The sequence below is a fragment of the Somniosus microcephalus genome, chromosome 5 (assembly GCF_052327205.1).
Source record: "Somniosus microcephalus isolate GS21.2 chromosome 5, FLI_Smic_1.0, whole genome shotgun sequence".
NCBI lineage: Eukaryota > Metazoa > Chordata > Chondrichthyes > Squaliformes > Somniosidae > Somniosus > Somniosus microcephalus.
In genome coordinates this window covers 296,935,393-296,960,948 of record NC_140991.1, presented here as the reverse complement: position 1 = coordinate 296,960,948, position 25,556 = coordinate 296,935,393, and the positions used below count along the sequence as shown (strand labels likewise).

The window sequence follows — 25,556 nt, the reverse complement described above, 5'->3', positions numbered from 1 at the left end:
GCGAAGAGACTCGAGGTGTTCGGCTCCTTCCCGGATACTTCTCCTCCATTTTGTGCATTCTTGGGCCAGGGATTCCCAGGTGTTGGTGGGGATGTTACACTTTTTCCAAGGAGGCTTTGAGGGTGTCCTTGAAGCGTTTCCTCTGCCCACCTGGGGCTCGCTTGCCGTGTCGGAGTTCCGAGTAGAGCGCTTGTTTTGGGAGTCTCGTATCGGGCATGCGGACAATGTGACCCGTCCATCGGAGCTGATCGAGCGTGGTCAAAGCTTCGATGCTGGGGATGTTGGCCTGAGCAAGAACACTGACGTTGGTGCGCCTATCCTGCCAATGGATTTGCAGGATCTTGCGGAGGCAGCGTTGGTGGTACCTCTCCAGTGCTTTGAGGTGCCTGCTGTACATGGTCCATGTCTCTGAGGCATACAGCAGGGCGGGTATCACTGCTGCCCTGTAGACCATGAGCTTAGTGCCGGGTTTGAGGTCCTGGTCTTCAAACACACTCTTCCTCAGGCGACCGAAGGCTGCACTGGCACACTGAAGGCGGTGTTGGACTTCGTCGTCGACGTCTGCCCTTGTTGACAGTAGGCTCCCGAGGTATGGAAAGTGGTCCACGTTGTCCAAGGCCTTGTCGTGGATTTTGATAATCGGGGGGCAGTACTGTGTGGCAGGGCAGGTTGGTAGAGGACCTTTGTTTTACGGATGTTTAGTGCAAGGCCCATGCTCTCATATGCTTCGGTGAAGGTGTTGACGATGGTTTGGAGTTCGACCTCTGATTGAGTGCAGACGCAAGCGTCGTCTGCATACTGTAATTCGATGACAGAGGATGGGACGACCTTGGATCTGGACTGGAGGCGACGGAGGTTGAACAGTTTCCCGTTTGTTCTGTAAATTAGCTTCACTCCAGCGGGGAGCTTACTGAGGGAGAGATGGAGCATTTCAGCAAGGAAGATCAAGAAGAGCGTTGGTGCGATGACACAGCCTTGCTTGACCCCGGTTCGTACGTGAATTGAGTCTGTGGTGGAACTGTTGGTCAGGATCACGGCTTGCATGTCGTCATGAATTTTTAGGCTAGGGCTAAGACATTAATTATACAGGGACAGCCCATTGGGAGCAATGGGCCCTGAGGACTGTAAGATGTAGAGCTAAGAATTCAAACAAGACAACTGCTCTGAATACCAGTTAAACATCAAGGAACTGGGTATTGGATAACAGTTTCCATGAGGTCATAGGGGTCACTGAATATGAAAGCAGTTAAGATAATATTGGATATATCTGGAGACAGAGAAACCAAATGAAAGGGATAAACAGCATGCTAGGAAAGTAGCAGCGGTGAAACAGAAGAGAATAAATAACAAGCTAGGGAAGTAGTAATGGTGAAATAGGGTGACAGAGGAACAAGAATTTGGATACTGTAAAGAGAAACGGTAAGAAGGAGGCATAAAGGAAAGGAAGAGGAGAGGAATAACACAGGAAAGAGATGCAAAATAGGTTTCAGGCACTGGACAACAGCGTATTATTCCAGAAGAGGGCAGGAAATTAAACAGAAGCTGGAACAGCTTAGTGAAATGAAGGAAATGCGAGTGGAGAGAAACAGAGATCATCGCAGTATGAGAGTCAGTGATGAAATTCATGGATAGCTAGTTTTATGATAAAGATTGAAAAAGAGGACAGCCATTTATCTACTAGGCTAGAAGCTGAACCTGTAGATTTACAGGAGTGTGTTGATGGGCTTGTGAGAAGGGCGGATGCCAATAACAGTTGGAAGTCAATGAGATCAGGGGGAAAAAATACTATAGTAGTTTTAGGCATAGTGCCTTGAAAATGAAAGATAACATTGTTTTCTAACTTACCTGGATCAATGGTAGCTCCCTCACCTGAGTCGGAAGGTGTGCATTCAAGCCAAATTAGGATGCAACCACATAATCTAAGCCGACACTCCAGTGCACTACTAAGAGAGTACTGCACTGTCTTTTAGGTGACACATTAAATGGATTCTCAATCTGTCTGTTCAGATGAAATAAAAGATCCCATGGCACTTTCTTTTTTGAAGAGCAGAGTCCCCCATGTAAACTGACCAACCTTCCTCCTTGAATCAATACTATCAAAGCAGATTAATTGGCCATTTATCTCACTGCCGTTTGTGGGATCTTGCTGTGCACAAAGTGATTGCTAAGGTTAGCCTACATTGTTAACAGTAACTTAACTTCAAAAGTAATTCATTAGCTCTGAAGCACTTGCCACATCCCAAGGACACCAAAAATGCCATATAAATTCAAGTTCTTTCTTCCTTACTTCTAGTCTTTGGTAAGAGTTCATGAGTAGAATTTTGGGGGTCAACAAATGGTTGGCTGATTGAATGGAGAGTAAATTTTACTGACTTTATAGATCAGATTGTTTCTGCACAAACTGGGTATACAAAAAGGATGGACTGCTGAAAGGGAAGCATCAGAGAGACTAGCTATGAGTATAACAACTTGCATGTATAAATTGCCTTTAACTTACAAAAACAGCTCCAGCTGCTTCACATTTGCATAATTAGAGATAAATGGGACCCAAGTCAAAAGGATGGATTTTAAGGAGGGTCTCAAACGAAGACTGAGAGGTAGAATGGTCAAGGGTGGGCATTGCCGAATGTGGGGCCTGAAGGCACATCCACAGCACGAGAGGCCAGAATTGGAGAAACGTAGAGTTCTAGGGGAGTGGTAGGACTGGATAAGATTGCAGAGATAGGGAGGGACAAAGAAGTCAATGAGCTCCTCTCACTTGTTCTTGGCGGTGAGGGTGGAGGAGGCAGGGGAGAGGGGTTTAAGGAGACTATTGTTGTAGTGGAAAAAAGCTGCAGATTATATTTGCTCCCCATGAGGATTCTAGAGTAGTGGGTAGTTTTGACACAGAACAGTAATGCTCGATAGCACTTGATGTAGTTCAGCAGTTTTGGCGATGGATGACCAAATCAGTTGTGTACCAGATACACTTAAATTTGCACCCTTTGAACTTGAGGGAGCAAAGTTGTGGGCTATACCAAGGGAAACGATAGGGATGGGAGATATGTTACTTAAGTTGTCAGTTGGAGAAGTATTGTGGCAAGAGAAAGGCTAAAGGGTAGGCAGGTAGAAGTTTGAAAGTGGAGTTTTAAGTGATTTGGGGAAGAGATTTTTCCAGGGCAGACTATTTGATTGTCGTAAAAACCCAACTGGTTCACTAATGTTCTTTTAGGAAGGAAGTGGGGTTGAAAGTGAGTAGGGAGTTATGGCTCGATAGAGATAAAAGGAAGTGGTTGGAGTTGGTCTTCTCTGTGATTGAGACCATGGGAGTAGAGAGGCTACATAAGATGGCCAAGTCGAGGGGGGTAACCGTTAATACGGGTAGGAAAGTTTAAATGGAGGGATAGGTTTAGGGAAGACAAGGAGGCAGTGATATCAAAGGAGAGAGGGCAATGTGAGTTGAAATGCGAGTTTAACAGATGTGGGTACGTTAGCGCAGTGGTTATGTTACACTGGACTAATAATTCAGAGGCCTAGACTAATAGTCCAGAGAACATTAGTTCACATCCCACCATGACAGTTTGAGAATTAAAATTCAGTTTAAAAAAAAAATAAATCTGGAAATAAAAAGCTGGCCCCAATAAAAATTACCTTTAAATTATTTGATTGTCGTAAAAACCCAACTGGTTCACTAATGTCCTTTTAGGGAAGGTAACCGGCCGTCTGGTCTGGCCTATGAGTGACTTCAGTCCCACACCAACACTCTTACGTGGCCTAAAAGCCACTCAGTTGTGCGACACAAATGCCAGCCTTGCCAGCGACACCCATATCCCGAGAAAGAATATATAGAAAAATGTAGAAGGAGATACGAAATTATATAGCCTCACTTAAATTGACAAACAAGTGCAAGATATCGTTAACGATAAGGGAATGCTGCAGATCACCAGAGCGATAAAGTTGGTAATAATATTATACAAGATAAAAAGACTACTTACCATCTAATGGCTAAATACCTCTGCAAACTGTACATACCAGCTTATAAATTTGGCACTCACTTGTGAATAGTTGCTGACCAAACTGCTTATACTGGAACATCTACTTGGTGGTTTCCAAAGATGCGATGGAGAATGAGACAGACCGAAAGACCTCCTAAAAAAAACCACATGCAGCAGTTTTAGATTTATTACTTGACTCAAAGCTAAAATAATTATTTTCAGAACTTACTGTGTTTAATACAACACAGAAGCACCCTACATGAGGCTGAAGGTCTACAGTAGGGTGCCAGCCAACGGAAATACCAGGATGTGCTTTCCCGGGACCTCTGCCTCCACCAAAGTTCGGAACCTGAGTGGAAGCGGCCGCAGAGGAGGCAGCGGCATAAAGGCACCACTGGAGAAGGCCCAGAACACAGCACGGACCTGAGCAGGAGTGGTGGAGGCATAAAGGGAGCACCGGAGAAGGCCCAGGACACAGCACGGACCTGAGTGGGAGCGGCGGAGGCATAAAGGGAGCACCAGAGAAGGCCCAGGACACAGCACGGACCTGAGCAGGAGCGGCGGAGGCATAAAGGGAGCACCGGAGAAGGCCCAGGACACAGCACAGACCTGAGTGGGAGCGGCGGAGGCATAAAGGGAGCACCAGAGAAGGCCCAGGACACAGCACGGACCTGCGCGGGAGCGACGGAGGCATAAAGGGAGCACCGGAGAAGGCCCAGGACACAGCACGGACCTGAGCAGGAGCAGCGGAGGCATAAAGGGAGCACCAGAGAAGGCCCAGGACACAGCACAGGCCTGAGCAGGAGCGGCGGAGAAGGCCCAGGACACAGCACAGACCTGACCAGGAGCGGCGGAGGCATAAAGGGAGCACCAGGGAAGGCCCAGGACACAGCACGGACCTGAGCGGGAGCGGCGGAGGCAGCATAAAGGGAGCACCAGAGAAGGCCTAGAACACAGTGCTGACCTGAGCGGGAGCGGCGGCTTAAAGGGAGCTGAGTGGTGACTTAAACATAAAACAAAATTGAGTGACGTTACAGGACAGCAGGTAGGTGGTTGGTTGATGAGTATTACAGCTCTTTTGCTCTCTAGGTTAGGTAAGTGGATTAAATTCAGAACTGGGAGAGTATTAACTACAGGAAACTTTGGTTTATCCGGAGGTTGTATGTCCGGAATACTCGATCTAACGGCAAAAATCAGGAGCCGTTTTCTATAAGTTTTTTTTAGTTCTCGTTCTTTTTCTTTCCCCAGTCAGGCACTGCAAGGTCTGTAGCTATAGCAACAGCTTCAGCTAGAGACGCTTGCAGCTGCAGCCGACTCTTTAGAAGCTGTTGCTAAGCAACAGTGTTTGTTGTCAGATACGGAGATGAAAACCTCCGTAAGCTTCAACATTAACTTTGTATGTCGGCAGTTTTGATAGATCGGCAACACGCCGGTCCCGTCGGTGCCGGATATCACAAAGTTTCCTGTACTATAACTTTACTGAATTAATAACAAACTAAATTAACTAATTAAAACTGTAACTAATTATATAAATAAAATAAGGATAGAGATGGCAGTGCAGGTGGTGTATCGTAACTGCAGTATGTAGGAGTTGGTGGAGGCCAACGAGATCCCGAGCAACCACATCTGCAGTAAGTGTCTGCAGCTCGAGGAACTTCGGCTCAGAGTTGTTGAGCTGGAGTCCGAGCTGCAGACATTGTGATGCATCAGGGAAGGAAGAGTTACCTGGACACTTTGTTCCAGGAGGCAGTCACTTTAGTAGTACTTTAGAGTTAGTCAATGGTCAGGGACAGGAGGGTGTGACTGCGAGTCAGGAAGGTATGGGGACCCAGGATCTAGTGATGGAGGAGCCTCAGCCCTTGGCCTTGTCCAACAGGTACGAGGTACTTGCTGACTATATGGATGAGAACAAGGACTGCAGGGAAGATGGGAAAACTGACCATGGCACCATGGTACAGGAGGCCATTCAAGGGGTGGGGGGGGGGGGGGGGGGAGGGAGTAAAAAGAAATTTTGTAGTGGTATAGTCAGGGGGATAGATACTGTTCTCTGCAGCCGCGACAGGGAGTACCGAAGGCTGTGTTGCTTGCCCGGTGCCAGGATTAAAGACATCTCCTTGTGGCTGGAGAAGAACTTGGGAGTGGGAAGGGGAGGATCCAGTTGTCATGGACCACGTAGGAACCAATGATATAGGTAGAACTAGGAATGAGGTTCTGCTGAGAGTTTGAGGAATTGGGGTCCAAATTAAAAAGCAGAACCTCAAAGGTAATAATCTCTGGATTGTTACCTGAGCCACACGTCAACTGGCATAGGGATAAGCAGATTAGAAGATTAAATGTGTGTCTGAAAGAGTGGTGTGGAAGGCAGGGGTTTCGCTTCATGGGCCACTGGCATCGGTATTGGGGAAAGAGGGAGCGGTTCCGTTGGGATGGTCTCCACTTAAACTGGGTTGGAACTAGTGTCCTGGCGAATCGAATAACTAGGGCAGTAGACAAGGCTTTAAGCTAATGAAGGGGGGCGGGGGAAGGATTCAGGAAAGAGTAAATTTAAAAGCAGCAAGGGAAATGTCAAGGCTCTAGAGCAGAGTAGAGTTTTGGGTAAAAATAAGCAGAGTGGGTCAGGAAGGGACAGAGAGAGTAACAAAGGTAATAAGGCATCAGTGACTAAGGTGACATCAGGGAAAAATAGAAATAAGTCAAAGCTAAAAGGCACTATATCTGAAAGTGCAAAGCATTCACAACAAAATAGATGAATAATAGCACAGATAGAAATTAATAGGTTTAATCTAATAGCCATTACAGAGATGTGGTTGCAAAGTGGCCAAGGTTGGGAACTAAATATTCCAGGATACTTAACTTTTAGAAGAGATAGGCAAAATGGAAAAGGAGGAGGGGTAGCCCTGATAATAAAGGATGGGATAAAGACAGTAGAGAGAAAGGATCTTAGCTCGGATAATCAAGAAGTGAAATCAGTTTGGGTGGAGCTAAGAAACAGCAAGGGGCAGAAAACATTGGTGGGAGTTGTTTATAGGCCCCCAAACAGTAGTTGTAATGTAGGGCAGAGTATAAATCAGGAAATTAGAGGTGCATGTAACAAAGGTAATACCGTGATCATGGGGGACTTTAATCTACATATAGACTGGGCAAACCAAATTTGCAGTAATAGTGTGGAAGACGAGTTCATGGAATGTATACAAGATAGTTTTCTATATCAGTATGTTGAGGAACCAACTAGGGAACAGGCTATTTTAGATCTAGTACTGTGCAATGAGAAAGGGTTAATTAATAACATTGTAGTAAAGGGGCCTTTAGGGAAGAGTGACCATAATGATAACTTTCAAACTCAATATAAAATTCTAAGACCAAAACTAGGGTCTTAAATCTAAACAAAGCAAACTACATAGGTATATGGGGCGAGTTGGTTAAGGTAGATTGGGAAACTACATGAAAAGGTATGACGGTAGACAAGCAATGGCTAGCATTTAAAGAATACATAAGTTACAACAATTCCTTTAAGGCACAAAAATCCCACAGGCAAAGTGGTCCAACCGTGGCTAACAAGAGAAGTTAAAGATAGTATTAGATCAAAGGAAGAGGCTCAAAATGTTGCCAAAAAGAGTAGTAAGCCTGAGGATTGGGAGGAATTTAGAATTCAGCAAAAGAAGAACAAGAAATTGATATAGAAAGAGAAAAAAGAATACGAGAGTAAATTAGCAAGAGACATAAAAACAGATTGTAAACATTTCTATAGGTATGTAAATAAGAGATTAGTGAAAGTAAACGTGAGCCCATTAGAGGCAGAGACAGGAGAAATTATAATGCTCGATAAGGAACTGGCAGGGACATTAAACAAATACTCTGATCTGTCTTCACAGTAGAAGACACAAAAAAATTCCGGAAATAATGGGGAACCAAGGGTCTAGAGAGAATGAGGAATTTAAAGAAATCAGTATAAGTAAAGGCATAGTACTGGAGAAATTAATGGGACTAAGTGGCGACAAATCCCCTACACCTGATGACCTGCATCCTAGGGATTTAAGAGGTAGCTGCAGAGATAGTGGATGCATTGGTATTAATCTTCCAGAATTCCCTAGATTCTAGAACAGTCCCTAAGGATTGGAAGGTAGCAAACGGAACCCCGCTATTTAAGAAAGGAGGAAGAGAAAAAATAGGGAACTATAGGCCAGTTAGCCTGACATCAGTAGTAGGCAAAATGTTAGAATCTATTAGGCAGAGTCAACATGGTTTTATGAAAGGGAAATAGTGTTTGACAAATCTGTTTTTTGAAGATGTAACTAGTAGGATGGATAAGGGGGAACCAGTGGTTTTAGTGTATTTGGATTTTCAAAAAGCATTCGATAAGGTGCCACACAAGAGGTTATTACACAAAATTAGGACTCATGGGATTGGGGGTAATATATTAGCATGGATTGAGGATTGGCTAATGGACAGAAAACAGAGGGTAGGGATAAACGGTACTTTTTCGGGTTGGCAGGCTGTAACTAGCAGGGTACCGCAAGGATCAGTGCTTTGGCCTCAGCTATTTACAATTTATATTAATAACTTAGATGAAGCGACTGAGTGTAACATATCCAAGTTTGCTGATGATACTAAGTTAGGTGGGAAAGTAAGCTGTGAGGAGGATGCAAAGAGGCTGCAGAGAGATATAGACAGGTTGACTGAGTGGGCAAGAACATGGCAAATGGAATACAATGTGGGGAAGGGTGAAGTTATCCACTTTGGTAGGAAAAACAAAAAAGCAGAACATTTTTTGAATGGTGAGAGACTGGGAAATATTTGCATTCAGAGGGACCTGGGTGTCCTTGTATATGAATCACAGAATGTTAACATGCAGGAACAGCAAACAATTAGGAAAGCAAATGGTATGTTAGCTTTTGTTACAAAGGGGATTCGAGTACAAGAGTATTCGAGTACAAGAGTAAAGAAGTCTTACTACAATTATACAGGGCATTGGTGAGGCCACACCTGGAGTACTGTGTACAGTTCTGGTCTCCTTACCTAAGGAAAGACATACTTACCTTAGAGGGAGTGTAACGAAGGTTCACTAGACTGGATCCTGGGATGAGGAGAGATTGAGTAGACGAGGCCTATATTCTCTAGAGTTTAGAAGAATGAGAGGTGATCTCATTGAAACATTTAAAATTCTTAAGGGGCTTGACCGGGTTAGTGCTGAGAAAATGTTTCCCCTGTCTGGGGAATCTAGAACCAGGGGTCAGTCTCAGAATAAAGGGTCGGCCATTTAGGACTGAGATGAGGAGAAATTTTCACTCAGAGTTGTGAATCTTTGGAATTCTCTACCACAGAGAGCTGTGAATGCTCAGTCATTGAGTATATTCAAGACAGAAGTCAATACATTTTTGGGAATTAAGTGATATGGGGATAGTGCAGGAAGGTGGAGTTCAAGCAGAAGGTCAGCCATGATCTTGTTGAATGGTGGAGCAGGCTCAAACGGTCAAATGGCCTACTCCAGCTCCTATTTCTTATGTTCACAGAGCCAGGGGGAAGTCCCCTGTGTTGCATGTGAACGGAGTGCCTGAGCCATTGGGACATATCTAGGTTGCAACTTCCAGTGGAACTTGCTGGTCTGGGTGAAGGTAGGCTGGTGTTGGGCCACTCCCTCCAGAAAAGTCAGTTAACTGCCCCCAGTGGCATCTTTGTAACAATTTTTTTTAAAAACTCGCCGGCTTTTCTTTGGAGGTCCAGACCCTGATCCAGGCCTGAATTCTGCCACGCCGCTGCCCCCCCCCGCCCCCCACCACCCCTCAAGACCCACTACCACCATTCAGGGTTCAGTACACCTGGTCTAACGTACTGCCACCAAACTTGCACTGGGTCCCTCTGAGGGCCAGGATGCAGGAACTCCCAGCACTGCGAAGCCCCACCCCCTCTTACCAAGCTGGCATTGTAAGGTTAAGGCAGAGATTCCTTACAAGGCCAATGGAAATTTTGATTGATCCAGGTCCCAGTCTAATTTCCAGTGTGATCCCAATAAAGTTACTGCAGGAGTGCGCCAGAAGGGTCAGCCCCAATATATATACAGGTATAATTAATATTCTATTACATAATAAGTAAATATCTGACAACATTGAAAATAAGAATGTGTATAACTGTTTTATGATAGGGTTGATAGTATAATTTATTACATTATTGCATAGTTGATAAGTGTAAATATTTATTCCAGAATTAAACTTTAGAAAGCCACTCAGAAGAGATTTAAGAACTTTAAAATTGAAGAGGAAGAAATGTTGATAAATAAGAATACATTGCAATCGGGATTCTAAAAAAAAACTTACTATTTTATACAGAATTTAGCTGCATGTGTAAATATTTTGTTAAGCAAAAATAGTCAGACTACTCAATAAAGAAAAGTCTTACACTATGTAATTCTTGGTTGCCTGTCTCTGCCCTGCCTCAGCTTATCTACTGCTGAAACCCTCAGCCATGCTTTTGTTACCGCCAGACTTGACTATTCCAACGCTTTTCTGGCTGGCCTCCCATCTTCTACCCTTCATAAACTTGAGTTCACGCAAAACTCTGCTGCCAGTATCCTAAACCGCACCAAGTCCCCGTCACCCATCAACCCTGCGCTCGCTCTCTTGCATTGCCCCCGGTCCACAAACGCTTCCATTTTAAAATTCTCATCCTCGTGTTCAAATCCATCCATGGCCTCACCCCTCCCTATCTCTGCAATCTCCTCCATCCCTACAAACCTCCGAGAACTATGTGTTCCTCCAACTCTGACCACTTATGCATTCCCCACTCCCGGTCTTCAGCCATATAGGCCCTAAACTCTTCATTCCCTCCCTAAACCTCACCGCATCTCCACCTCTTTTCTCCTCCCTGGGGGACACCACTGTATACTTCCTTCTAACAAACAACCGTTCACCACTACTCTCTGCTTTCTGTCCCTTCGCTAATTTTGCATCCATGCTGCCCCTCCCCCTTTAATCCCAAGGGCTTCAATGTTGCCAACAAGTCTATTTTGTGGTACTTGTATCAAACACCTTTTGAAAGTCCATATGCACAACATCAACTGTACTACCCTCATCAATCCTCTCCGTTACTTCATCAAAGAACTCAATCAAGTTTGTCAGACACAGCAACTCATCCAAGAGCATTTCACGTGAACCATCCATCCCAGCCCCATTCATCAACAGTCCCACAATCCTTATTACTACCATCCATTTACCTTCCTTCAATCCAGCCTAATGGGTCTTGTGTTCATTTCACTCCAAATATTAGCACCAACACCAAATCCAGAAAAATAAATTATCTTCGATATGTGTACAATAGTTAACAGGAATAATTAAGAGTCACCCTTGTGCAAGCCCTTAGTGCCTGTCTTGTGTGCTTGTTTACCTATCCTAGTGCTCTTACAAATTCTGCCCCCTGTGGCTACTGCTTGGGATGCGGAAGGCTGCTGAGCTTCCACCGAGGACACTTCAGATGACTGCGGTGGGTGACCTCGAGCAGCTCTGGGCCTTGACGGCTCGCCTGCAGACTGCAGCATCACAGCGTGGGCCAGGGCAGCCTGCAAGAGTGGATAGCGTGGAGCAGGCATGCTGTCATCCTGAGAGAACACAGCAGTTGCATTTCCCATGGAGCCAAGGCCAATCTCTTGGAACTGTGCCTCAGCACTCCTACACCTCGGCGCGAGAACAGAGTGTAAGAGTGATGTGATGCTCTGGAAGCCCCCGTCAACACTGCAAGGAAGTGTGATGTCTGACATGTGACAGATGCACGCTAGACACATTACTATGCCCTTCACACATTTTCCAGGTCCAAAACCGGCGCCACAAAATCAAATTCTGCAACGTGCTGCTCAGTGTCAGAATGGGGCAAGGAAATACACACAATGCTAGATTGGTTTGGGCACTCGAGAGTTGTTCCCGGCGATCACCTGCAACAAATACAGGCATCGTTTAAATATGTTTCATCAAATTTGCAGCACAGAAACAGGCCATTCGGCCCAACTGGCCTGTGCTGGTGTTTATGCTCCACACAAGCCTCCTCCCACCCCTCTTCATTTAACCCGATCAGCATATCCTTTTATTCCTTTCTCCCTCATGTACTTATTTAACTTCCCCTTAATGGCATCTATGCTATTTGCCCCAACTACTCCTTGTGGTAGCGAGTTCCACATTCTAACCTCTCTGGGTAAAGAAGTTTCCTTATTGGATTTATTAGCGACTATCTTATATTTATGACCCCTAGATTTGAATTTCCCCACAAATGGAAACATCTTAGCCTCGACTTCCTCCCCAATCCACCCACCCAGACAGGCAGGAGGGGTTAAAATATCAGGATCAAGCAACCCGATCCCATTCCTATCCCTTTAAATTTTAAAGTGCAGAAATCAGGCCATGGACGAGGCACCCGCAAAACGCAGACGGGAGCCTAATTAACATACTGAAGTCATGGCCTGACGATCATCGGCGCGCAACTTAAATTTAACAGTAAGCGAGGGGAGGCCTGAGTTGTGGGATTCCTGGCAACTGATCTGAAGCAGGAGCTGCCAGTTCCCCAAGGTAAGTGGTTCTTTTAGCACTCTCTGTGGGCCAAGAGGAGCAGGAGTGCTCGCCCCTATAGGAAGCCTTCGGCCTCCTCCAGCCCCGATCGCCAGCCTCCCCATAGCCCTACTTATCGTGGCTCGGAGCTGCTGCTGCTCCCTTCCCAAGGTCCGTCCCCATGGGTCCCCGGTTGTGGCCTCCTGCCATGAGTGTTAGTTCCTGCCCGCCAGCCAGGCTGTTAATTTGGTTGGCTGCTGGGTGGGAGGCAGTGCTATAATATGCTAATGAGACCCTGCCATTAAGGTCGGCAGGGTCTCCTCGTCCCTGGCCTTGTTGGGTTTTCCCTGCACCCACCTCGCCTCCCCATAAATATCAGGGCACTTCTCTACGCCTACCCCATCAAAGCACTTCGTAATCTTAAAGACCTCTATCGGGTCACCCCTCAGCCTCTCTGTTCTAGAGAAAAGAGCCCCAGCCTGTTCAGTCTTTCCTGATAGTTATAATCTCTCAGTTCTGGTACCATTCTTGTAAATCTTTTTTGCACGCTCTCCAGTGCTGGTCTATCCATTTTGTAATATAAAGACCTGAATGTTTACAGTACTCCAAGTGTGGTCTAACAAAGGTTCTATATAAGTTTAACATAACTTCTCTGCTTTTCAATTCTATCCCTCTAGAAGAATCCCAGTGCTTTGTTTACATTTTTTATGGACTTGTTAACCTGCATCACATTTAATGATGTGAGTCTGAGCTCAATCTGAAAATACAGAAGAACCCGTCCCCCAGAAAACAACTCGCGCGCGCACACACACACACAAATAATTGCTTTCCATTTATTTCTCACCCAAGTTATCAACCTATAGTGCTTTTATTTAAAGAATGATTACTAACTTTGCCACTCCAATGAGGTGATCCGCCAGTGGCTTGAGCAAAGCTGGTGGAAGGCTGCTGTTCCTCGTGCTGGGACCCTGAAGGCGATCGTGGCTGGTGACTTTTGGGTGTTTGAGCCTGAGAGAGCCCGGCTGCAGACTGCTCCACCTCGGCTATTGCTGGGGCTGTCTGGCCCAGCTAACTTGCTGGCACCATGGCAAGCAAGTTAGCTGGGCTCCCCCCCCCCCACCTCCACCCCATTAAAATCAGGATGAATGATTCAGAGCGCATATTTAGGTAAGTGAAAAATTCAAGATAGGGACTCGAACCAACTTCACAAAATTCTTGGTCAGTTTCTTCCACTTGCCAGTTTGGAATTGATAGCTTTCAAAAAACACTTCAACAATTTGATCACTCAGTTTTCTGCTGCTTACTCATTCCTTAGTGTTACATACGCAATGAATCAAACTGTTTCTGATCTGCTAATCTTTAGGTCAATTGGAAATTTGAGGAGCAACGCATTTTCAGCTGTAAAGTCTTTGAAAAGAATTATATATTACGTATATACATATCACACTTACACATATATCTATCTATCTATATATATAAAGCGGTTCTTCTGTCTGTCATTCCGTCTGTCTGTATTGAATAAACTCGAAAGTTATGGAGCGTACCTACACGTGTGTTACATCGAAAGAAAGCTTACGATTCCAGAACCGTCAAAAGCGTATTTGCTTTTCGGTCGGACTAAAATTGTTCGCGCGTTATGCAAAAAACCTTCAAAATTAAACTCATTATCTGCTAATTAGCATTGATTGACTGACGTCAAGGTCGGCCAATCCTGTGCCGTCACGATTGACCAATCCTACAGTTCAGTCGCCTGATGGTTGGCCAATCGCTGCGTCTGTGGGCGGGACTAATGCTTTTCAACTCAGGCATCGGGCAGCCATTGCTTCACTACTTCCAGCTCAAAATCTGCTAATCCAGCTTCGAAAAAGTTAGTATCTCTTTTAAAAATAACATCACATTTACCAAAAACGTTTTATAAGTACTTTCACTTTCATCTTTGAAGCTATTAAAAAGGTAAAAATGTTGCCCGGCAGCAGATTCACAGAGGGACACAGAGACAGGCCCGAAAGCCTGGGACTCGATTTAAAACGTTGCCCGGCAGCCGATTCACACAGGGACAGACAGACAGGCCCCTAAGCCTGGACTCGATTTAAACCGCCCGGCCCAAAACAGCCCTGGCAACGCGGGGCCCCCCCAGCTAGTAAATGTATAATTGATGTATTTTCTACAGAAATTTACTGAATATACTGTATTTACAATTGAATACATAGAAACATAAACATAGAAGATAGGAGCAGGAGTAGGCCATTCGGCCCTTCGAGCCTGCTCCGCCATTCAATGAGATCATGGCTGATCATCCAAATTCAGTACCCTGTCCCTGCCTTCTCCCCATATCCCTTGATCCCTTCAGCCTCAAGAAACATATCCAACTCTTTCTTGAATATATTTAATGAACTGGCCTCCACTGCCCTCTGTGGCAGAGAATTCCACAGGTTCACCACTCTCTGGGTGAAGAAATTCCTCCTCATTTCAGTCCTAAATGGCTTACCCCTTATCCTTTGATTATGACCCCTGGTTCTGGACTCCCCGGCCATCAGAAACATCCTTTCTGCATCTAGTCTGTCCAGACCCGACAGAATTTTATAGGTTTCGATGAGATCCCCTCTCAATCTTCTAAACTCCAGTGAGTATAAGCCCAATCGACACAATCTCTCCTCGTACGTCATTCCTGCCATCCCAGGTATCAGCCTGGTGAATCTTCGCTGCACTCCCTCCATGGCAAGAACGTCCTTCCTCAGGTAAGGTGACCAAAACTGCACACAATACTTAAGCTGCGGTCTCACCAAGGCCCTGTACAACTGCAGCAAGACATCCTTGTTCTTGTACTCGAATCCTCTTGCTACGAAGGCCAACATACCATTTGCCTTCTTAACCGCCTGCTGCGCCTGCATGCTTACCTTCAGCGACTGGTGCACAATAACACCCAGGTCTCTCTGCACTTCCCCTTCTCCCAATCTATTGCCATTCAAATAATAATCTGCCTTCCTGTTTTTGCCACCAAAGTGGATAACCTCACATTTATCCACATTATAGTGCATTTGCCATGTTTCTGCCCAATCACCCAACCTGTCCAAATCGTACTGGAGTTTCACGAGATCCTCCTCACAGCTTACTCTCCCACCCAGCTTTGTGTCGTCTGCAAATTTGGAGATATTGGCCTAGAAATTCGGTTGGTAGCGCCAGCGGTTAGCGCCTAAAGAGCCCGAGAATTGGGGCGTAATCCAATGTTGGGGCAGGCGCAATGAAGATAGCGACAACTCCCATATTGACTATACATTTAACACCTGCGCTAAGTGTTTGCGCGCGCCCGCAAGATGATCATGACGTCAGTTCAGTGTGCAACGCCTTTTAGGCGCCCCTGACCAGATATTGGGTGGCGCCCGGAACCTTTACGCCTAGCACTGTTAGTGACAGTTCGAAGGAACGTTAGCAGGCCCTTCTCGGAGTCGGGGGGCGCTATTTAAAGGGGACAGCTCTAGTATAAAAGCTGCAGCCACTTGGCCTGTTCATTGCGATCGTTGCTGGAGAGAGTTGGTGAGCTACTGTGGAGCAGAGTTTTTGGAATTCAGCATTAGAGTACTTGGGACCTTCAAACCTGTCCGGAGCAGTTAGAGCACTACACCTAACAGCGTTTTGACCAACTGGCATCGGAATGGGAGCTGCTTTGGAGGGCGACGGCCTCATGGCCGAACACTGTGAAGGGGCAGAGAGACGGCGGGAGGGCTGGGATTGGCCAGAAGGAGGAGGGGCAATGGAGGTCGGCCAATCCGAGGGTATGCTGCGAGGGTCTTTAGGCAGCAGGTGTCATACCTTGACATGTCGGAGGAGCAGTGTGTGCGAAGGCTCCGATTCGGGAGGGACGTTGTTACTGAGCTGTGCCACCTGCTTGCTGAGGATCTGCAGCCGCGTCTACGGTGCAGGACCTCTCTGTCGGTGGCCGGAAAACTGACTGTTGCCCTCAATTTCTATGCCACCGGATCCTTTCAGTCAGCCACTGGGGACATTGCGAATATCTCTCAGTTTGACCCTGGAGAAGCAGGCGGAGCGCATGCAGGGCTTCGCTGCTATTGCGGACTTCCCCATGGTGCAGGGGGCGATTGACTGCACACACGTGGCTTTGAGGGCGCCATTCCAGAATCCTGAGGACTTCCGCAACCGCAAGGGGTTCCACTCCCTCAACGTGCAGCTGGTCTGTGACCACCGCCAAATCATCATGGCAGTCAACGCCCAATTCCCAGGGAGCAGCCACGATGCCTTTATCCTGCGGCAGACCTCAGTTTGTGACCTTTTTGAGGGGCCGGCTCGACCACGAGGCTGGCTTATTGGGGACAAGGGCTATCCTCTCTGCCCATGGCTGATGACACCACTCCGTCTGGCCGCCACCCCAGCAGAAGAGCTGTTCAACAGCAGCCATCAGGCGACCAGGAACATTGTAGAGCACACTATTGGTGTGCTCAAACAGCGTTTCTGCTGTCTGGACCATTCGGGGGGAGCCCTGCAGTACTCGCCGGAGCAAGTGGGTCACATCGTTGTCGTCTGCTGCATGCTCCACAACTTGGCGATTCGACGCACCCAGCCAATTCCAGCTGTCCCTCAACGTCCAGCAGAGCAGGCAGACGAGGAGGAGGAGGAGGAGGAGCAGGCGGAGGAGGAGGAGCATGCGGATGAGGAGGAGGAAGATGGAAGGGCTCCTGAAAGTGGAAGGGCCATCCGTCAGAGGCTCATCAGGACTCGTTTCGAGGCCCCTCTGGCGGAATGATGGGTGTCTTTACTCCTGCGCACTTTGGATCTTTGAAAGCCTCTGAAGGCCAGCATCACTGTAAATAGTCACGTGTACCATAGCACATTAAAACTTTTCTTTATTGTCACAAAAGTCTTTCATTACAGCAAAACAACGTCAAGTCAACAGAAACCATAACTAACAACATAACAGTTAACTCTTCGGCAAAGCCGCAAAACTAAACAAACCATTTCCAATAATTACAACAGGTGAGGGTGTCCTTGAATTTGGCCAAAGAAACGTCTCAGCAACTCCCTCTACTGCTGGCCCCTTGATGGAGAACGACTTCTCTTTCGCGGTCGGCCCCTTCCCTCCCTGCTGCTCCTACGTAATTGAACCCCAGTGGCGGGGTCAAGGCTGGGGGACGCCTGCTGACTGTGTGGAAGCGCAGAAGCCCGAGGGACGGCCTGGCCGACCTCTGGTCTTGGAGGGTGCGGACGCAGGCTGCTTGATCTGAGCATGGCTGGAAGCAGTGTGCCCTGCAGGTGGTGGCAGCTGCACTGCAGACGTACCAGCGCTGGCATGTACAATGGTCACCTGCCGAGAGAGGACACCTGCACCATGGTCGGACGACACACTGGCTCTGAGGGGACCGGTTCGGCTCATCCGCCACAATCGCATGCTCCACTGATTCCTGGCCTTGTATGGGACTGGAAGGGCCCGGGGTGATCCTAGCTTATGCAGATAGGGTGGCTGCAGTGAGAGTTCGTGTTGCCTCAATCTGGGTGTGGACGAGGCCGGCAAGTGACTGCGTGGCAGCAGTGAGGACCTGTGTGGCAGGTGCCAGTGCTTCGGAGAAGCCCTGGACAGTTCTTTCCATTGCTTCGGACAAGGCCGGAGCAGTCCGTTCCACTGCCTCGGACGAGCCCTGGACAGACCTTTCCAGGGATTGTCCAAAGCCCTGAACAGTCCTTTCCATAGCGGCCCCGAAGCCCTGGACAGTCCTCGCCATGGCTGCCCCGAAGCCCTGGAGAGTCCTCTCCATTGCTGCCCCGAAGTCCAACACACTCTTTGCCAGTGTTTCTATTGACTGAGGCATCCTCCCCACTGCAGCCATCAACTCAGTGTGCCTGAGCCGGGCCTGGGTGCTCATTTCAGCTAGGCGACGCACCTCCTCTGCACTCTGTGCAGCAGTCATCACTACCTGCCTTGCCCTCCGGGGAGCCGGTGGCCGAACTTGCCTACCCCCCTTGCGTTGCTGCATGCCGCTTGTTCCGGCAACTGGCTCATCATCAGAGACCCCCCCCCTCCCCTCCAGGGAACTACTATCCCCAGTCTGCAGATGTGTATGCTCCCCTGAGATTGGAACGGATGCTCCGGCTTCCTCCTGATCCTCGCCTCCGGAGGCCCTGGCACTGGCAGCTTCAGGGCGTTGATCCCGAGTTGGTGATGAATCATCTGAAAGCAGGGAGGTGGAAGAGTGGCTTTAGCAAAAGGACAGGTTGGCGGCAAGGCATGCCAGATTGCGGCAAGGCTCTGACATGGCTGCACACTGAGGAAGCATGCTGGCGGGGGGACCAAGTGGAAGGAAACAGCTGAAAAAGGCGAGAACCTTACCCTCGCTGTCGAGAATGGGGTCGGCAGCTGCAGTGGTAACAGGACCACTCAGACGTCCTCCAAGAATCTGGTGCACTCTCTCCTCGAGATCCGTGAGAGTGACGACTTGTGGAGGCCCGCCACCGGTTCGACGCTGGTCCTTGCGGATCATCGCCAGCTTGGACTGCAGGGGAAAGAAGGGGAAGTTCTGTAACATGAGGCCTTGAGAGATCATCTCATGCCCCCCATGGTGCAAGAGCCCTTACATGAGGCCTTGAGAGATCTCATGCCCCCCATGGTGCAAGGGCCCTTACATGAGGCCTTGAGAGATCATCTCATGCCCCCCATGGTGCAAGAGCCCTTACATGATGCCTTGAGAGATCATCTCATGCCCCCCATGGTGCAAGAGCCCTTACATGTGGCCTTGAGTCAAATGTCCATGTGTGTGCCCAGAAAGGGCCATGGGTGCTTGCTGACAGATGGCCATTGGGGCATCATGGCAACAGGGTGCTCGAAGTCAGGTGCAGATGGAGGGAATCAGAAGTTTGCATAAACAACACTCACCCTAACGACCCGAGTGAGGTCGTTGAATTTCTTCCTGCACTGAACAGGGCTCCTGGTCGCCATACTGCTGGAGTTGACCCTCAGAGAAACCTCCCTCCAAGATCGCTGGTAATCCTTTTGATTCGGCCTCCTGCCATTGTCAGGATACAGAACATCTCGACGGTGCTCCACTGCGGACACCAACTGGTCCAGAGCCTCAGTGCTGAAGCGCTCTGCTCTCTGTCTCACCTTCTCCATCCTCACCAAGTTTTTTGCACTAGAGAAGGGAGAGCGCTGATTTGAGGCCTACAGGGCGTGGAGTGTGGCAGCTCAGGCTGACTGACCCACCCCTTTAAGAGCCGGCCGGCGCCTGGAAATCTCGTGGTTTTCGGTAATTGAGATCACCTGCGCTGCGCCCGTCCGCGCCGATATTGGGTAGCGCCTTAGGAGCCCCGTGCAACATCTGAATTCACGCCTCAATCCCCTTTGGGGGCGATGCAACCCAATATCGCGCCAGGCAGCGATAAGTTTCGTCTGGCTATAAACTTTGCGCAGCGCCAGTTCTAACACCTCAAGCGGGGCTATACCCAATTTCTAGGCCATTACATCCAATTCCCTCGTCCAGATCATTAATATATATTGTGAACAGCTGGGGTCCTAGGACCGATCCTTGCGGTACCCCACTAGTCACTGCCTGCCACTCGGAAAACGACCCGTTTATTCCAACTCTTTGCTTTCTGTCCGTCAACCAGTTCTCTATCCAAGTCAATACCTTGCCCCCAATCCCATGTGCCTTAATTTTGCACGCTAATCTCTTATGTGGGACCTTATCGAAAGCCTTTCTTTGCTAAAAAGGAAACAAAATGATAGAACAATATGTAACACTAAGACGTAATTCATGTGAAGTACTTCTCAATTTAGCATTCCTCTTTCATAATTACTCAGTTTCCCCATTCTGCAGAAAATTCTTGATTTTACTTCCACACTGAGTAGTACCTAGATCACTATGCAACAAGACACAAACACATACATGAAAAACAATAGCAGCCAAAGACATTTTTGAAATCGTGCCCCTTTGTTCTGGATCTTACAGGCTATACAAAAGTAGCTAAAACCAAAGGATCCTCTTGAGGCTAGCATAAAATATCTTGCCCTTATTCATGCTTTCCTCAGCCTTAGACTCAAATTCTTCAACACTCCCCTGTGCCCTTCCATACTCCACCCTCCATAACTCATCTAAAACTCTACCACACTGTGTCCCACTTGTCCATTACTTCACTTACCAGTTGAGCATCTTTGGCTCCCTGCCTCCCAAGACGCTGAGTTTTAAATCTCTCTATAGCTTAACCCACCTGGCCTCCGCAACCTTCTTCAGCCTTAAAAAAGAAATTAGGAGAGCGAAGAGGGGGCATGAAAAAACACTGGCGGGCAAAATAAAGGAAAATCCCAAGGTGTTTTATAAGTATATTAAGGGCAAGAGGATAACCAGGGAAAGAGTAGGGCCCATTAGAGACCAAAGTAGTAATCTGTGTGTAGAGCCGGAAGACGTGGGTGAGATTTTAAATGAATATTTTGCATCTGTGTTCACTATGGAGAAGGACGATGTAGGCATAGAAATCAGGCAGGGGGTTTGTGATATACTTGAACAAATTAGCATTGAGAGGGAGGAGGTACTAGCGGTTTTAGCGAGCTTAAAAGTGGATAAATCCCCAGGCCCAGACGAGATGTATCCCAGGCTGCTGTGTGAGGCAAGGGAGGAGATTGCAGGGGCTCTGACACAAATTTTCAGAACCTCTCTGGCCACAGGGGAGGTGCCAGAGGACTGGAGGGGACCTTATTCAAGAAGGGTAGTAGGGATAAACCAGGGAATTACAGGCCAGTGAGCCTAACATCAGTGGTAGGGAAATTATTGGAAAACATTCTGAGGGACAGAATTAGTCTCCACTTGGAGAGGCAAGGATTAATCAAGGATAGTCAGCATGGCTTTGTCAGAGGGAGATCATGTCTAATCAATTTGATTGAATTTTGAGAGGGGGTGACTAGGTGTGTGGATGAGGGTAGTGCAAGTTGATGTAGTCTACATGGAGTTCAGTAAAGCTTTTGCCAAAGTCCCACATGGGAGACTGGTCAAGAAGGTTAGAGCCCATGGGATCCAGGGCAATTTGGCACATTGGATCCAAAATTGGCTTAGTGGCAGGAGGCAGAGTGTGATGGTCGAAGGTTGTTTTTGTGACTGGAAGCCTGTGTCCAGTGGTGTACCGCAGGGATCAGTGCTGGGTCCTTTGCTGTTTGTAGTGTACATTAATGATTTAGATATGAATGTAGGAGGTATAATCAGTAAGTTCGCAGATGACCCGAAAATTGGTGGAGTGGTAAATGGCGAGGAGGGAAGCCTCAGGCTACAGGACGATATAGATGGGTTGGTCAGATGGGCTGAACAGTGGCAAATGGAATTTAACCCTGAAAAGTGTGAGGTGATGCATTTTGGGAGGACTAACAAGGCAAGGGAATACACAATGAATGGTAGGACCCTAGGAAGGACAGAGGAACCTTGGTGTGCATGTACATAGATCCCTGAAGGCAGCAGGGCAGGTAGATAAGGTGGTTAAAAAGGCATATGGGATACTTGCCTTCATTAGCCGAGGCATAGAATATAAGAGCAGGGAGGTTATGATGGAGCTGTACAAAATGCTAGTTAGGAATACTGTGTGCAGTTCTGGTCGCCACACTATAGGAAGGATGTGATTGCATTGGAGGGGGTGCAGAGGAGATTCACCAGGATGTTAGCTGGGCTGGAGCACTTCAGCTATGAAGAGACAGGCTGGGGCTGTTTTCCTTAAAGCAGAGAAGGCTGAGGGGGGACCTGATTGAAGTGTTCAAAATTATGAGGGGCATAGACAGGGTAGATAGAAAAGAACTTTTCCCCTTAGTAGAAGGGTCAATAACCAGGGGGCATAGTTTCAAGATAAGGGGCAGGAGGTTCTTCTTCACCCAGAGGATGGTTGGAATCTGGAACTCACTGCCTGAAAGGGTGGTAGAGGCAGGAACCCTCACAACATTCAAGAAGCATTTAGATGAGCACTTGAAACACCATAGCATACAAGGCTACGGACCAAGTGCTGGAAAATGGGATTAGAATAGACAGGGCTTGATGGCCTGCGCGGACACGATGGGCCAAAGGGCCTCTTTCTGTGGGCGTGATTTTGTCAATGGGGAGCTTTTGGAGGCAGGACTCCCACTTTTTGGGTTGTAGTCCCACTCCATCGACTTGTGGCCAACCCACACTATTTTCCCTCGATTGACCTTGTTAAGCCCGCCCAGCGGGCTCAGCAGGCCAATTAAGGGACACCTGGTTACTGGTGACGTCAGCGATTGACATTTCATCTGTCAAGAGCTTTTGACAGATGAAAAATCTGCATTTGACAGCTCTGTGAAACTGTCAAACACTGAGGCCCCGATTTTCCCGATGGTGCGGGGAATTGGCGGGTTCCAACCCGATTCTAAATGGGTCAGCCAGTTGCATGCAATTTTCCCTCAATTGGCCAATTAATTTCCAGCGTGTGGGCACCCTTGCTAAGTGTCCAATTCCAGTCAGAAAGCCCCACACTATGATGTCATTATTCGTGGTGCTTTTAAAGTCTCCAGCAAGCTTCTCGACCTCTGCAGGCTTCCCAACCAGTCGGACAGAATGGCACAGGAGCCTGCACCAGCTGCTGCCAGTGGCAGAGGCCGAGCTGCCGCCAGATTTGACGAGACCTCATTGCAGACATTGGTGGATGGGGTTAGGGCCCACAGGGAGGTCCTCTTCCCTAGCTCAGGGAGGAAGAGGCCTCCCAAAGAGACCAGGGCTGCATGGATGGAGGTGGCTGCAGAGGTCAACTCTCAGGGAGTCACCTGTCAGACCTGGATGCAGTGCAGGAAGCGCTTCCATGACCTTCACCGTACAGGAAAAGTAAGTATGAAGTTTCCATCACCCTCAACCTGATCCCCATTGCCTTTCCCCAACAGCACTGAGCTTCAGCACTCTCTTCCTCCACATCCCACTTCAGTCACATCCATGCACCCTTACCCATTCCCTCTCTCTCTATGCTCACATTCACACAACTATTCCACCATGCAGCCCTCACAATGCCTCTCACTCTGATGCTTGGAACACAACTGACAACACACAGGGAGAGCCCTTGGTCTTGCAGCCTCACACCATCTTTGTCTCCTTCTAAGTGTCTATGCTATGCAATCTCTACACTCACTCCTGCACTCTCACTCAAACTCCACTTGTCTCCCTCATTGCAGGAAAAGAGAGCTCACAATAGGAGAGAGCGAGCGAGGACTGGAGGAGGACCACCCTCAATCGCCCACCTGACACCCTGGGAGGAATCAGTGATGGAGATTGCTGGGGCTGACGTGGCTGCGGAAGCTGGGGCAGGAGAGACAGGAGCAAGCCCGCAAGCTGGTGACAGAATAGTTTCCCATTTCTCTCATTGACACAGCATGAGTCACTGATATGATTCTGAAGCTACATCATTTGGACTTATGAGCATCTGCCAAATCCAATGTGCAAGTAGCCTTGGCATTAGATCTCTAACTCTTTCCTTTACTCCCCCACAGGACCATCCGGAGCCCGCGTCACCACTGCCGAGGAGGAAGAGGCTTTGCAGCCAGACTCCTCAGAGGAAGCTCCAGCCTCTGAGGGCGCAGCGTCAGCAGAAGTAAGCGCACCCAGCACCAGCGCAGACACTCACACCTCAGGGGGGGCCTTCGGGACAGAGTAGTACTGTCACCTGGTGTTTCACAGCTCACAAGTGAGCATCAGCAGATTGTGGAGACAGGGACAGCAGTGGAGAGTCCTCGTCGGAGGGCACAGGCCTCTGCCAGCTCAGCTCAGCTGCATGTCGACCCTATGCCTCTGGGTCCATCCGCAAGAGAGGGGGTGATGGATCTCCATGCACAGATGCAGGAGTCTATGGCAGGTTTTGTCTCCAGGGTTGCTGCGAGTGTGGAGCGAATGGAGGAGTCCATGGCGAGCATGAGCACAGCCTTATTGGAGTCACTGACGCATGAAAGCATCACCACGGAAAGGATGGCTACCTCCGTGGTAAGGCTGGCTGCGGCCGAGGAGAGGAGGACTGCGGCCATGGAGGAGCTTAGTCGCCAGGGTATCGAAAACATGGTGAGTGCTCAGAATAGAATGACATCTCTTGAGGAGCGATGGGCATATATTGAGCACCGAAACCAGACCTCCATGAGCAGGACTTCCAGTGCAGAGACGGGTCCCCATGGCCCCCCTGATGTGTAGCAAGGTACTCTCCAGCCACTTGCAGGTGCTGAGGGAGAGCTGACCCATGAAAGGGAGGTTGTTGGCACACCTCAAGGAAGTGGGGGCTCCTCTCCACGCGCTCACACTTCCATGCCACTTCAGAGCCCTCGGTCAGAGCCCCGCCGGAGTCCACACCCAAGTGAGATAGGAGTCTCAACCCCTGCACAGCCGCAGGAGCAGCAGACTGCTGGCGAGCCCTCACAGGCTCACCACCCCAGAGGACGCCCGCCAAAGGTGTCGAGACGGGAGCAGCAGGAAAGTGAGCAAGGGGCCTCCACACCTGCTGAAGCCACAGGGGTACCACTACGTAGGAGCACACGTAAGAGAAAAATAAAGCACCACTAATCACAAGGGTAGTCACTTGGGTGAAAAGTCTTGTATATAATTTTAATGCCTTCAGTTTCCTGTACACTAAAAATCTGGTGGCAACTGCTGCAGTTATGGCGTCTGTCATTTGGCGAATGGGGATATCACATTGAGGCCTTAGGATTACTTGCAGATGTCAGCAAGCTGGTCAAATAGGTAGAAATGCGCAGGCATGGGCCAATATCCATGGTCAGCTAAGAAGCAGCGAGGCTACAGTGTTTGATGTACGAGGCTACGCAAATCTGCCCAGGATGAGTGCGTTCCTTGCATTCTGCCCAGCAATGTTCTCGCGCACTGGTGCCGCTGGTTGACGGGCCTCTGCAGGATGCTCGTTTCCGTCCTCCTCCTCAGCATCATCCTCATCTGAGGCGGCTCTGTGAGGAGCCTCTTGGTCCTGCGGAATCGGCAAACCACGATGCTGTGCCATGTTGTGAAGCACACAGCATACCATGACGATTTTGGAGACCCTGGCTGATGAGTACTGTAGGGCTCCACCTGATCTATCGAGGCATCTG

At 48.4% G+C, this 25,556-nt stretch overlaps 1 protein-coding gene across 7 annotated transcripts in view; it reads right to left on the bottom strand.

The window, feature by feature from the left end:
• The window catches only part of fyco1a (FYVE and coiled-coil domain autophagy adaptor 1a), a 272,403-nt gene that overhangs the window by 219,479 nt on the left and 27,368 nt on the right, over positions 1–25,556 (bottom strand). For all 7 annotated transcript variants that reach the window (XM_085989186.1, XM_085989185.1, XM_085989184.1 and 4 more), the window contains one exon: positions 4,035–4,128. In XM_085989186.1, the coding sequence (XP_085845312.1) occupies positions 4,035–4,128 (94 nt within the window). The remainder of the gene's footprint in view (positions 1–4,034; positions 4,129–25,556) is intronic.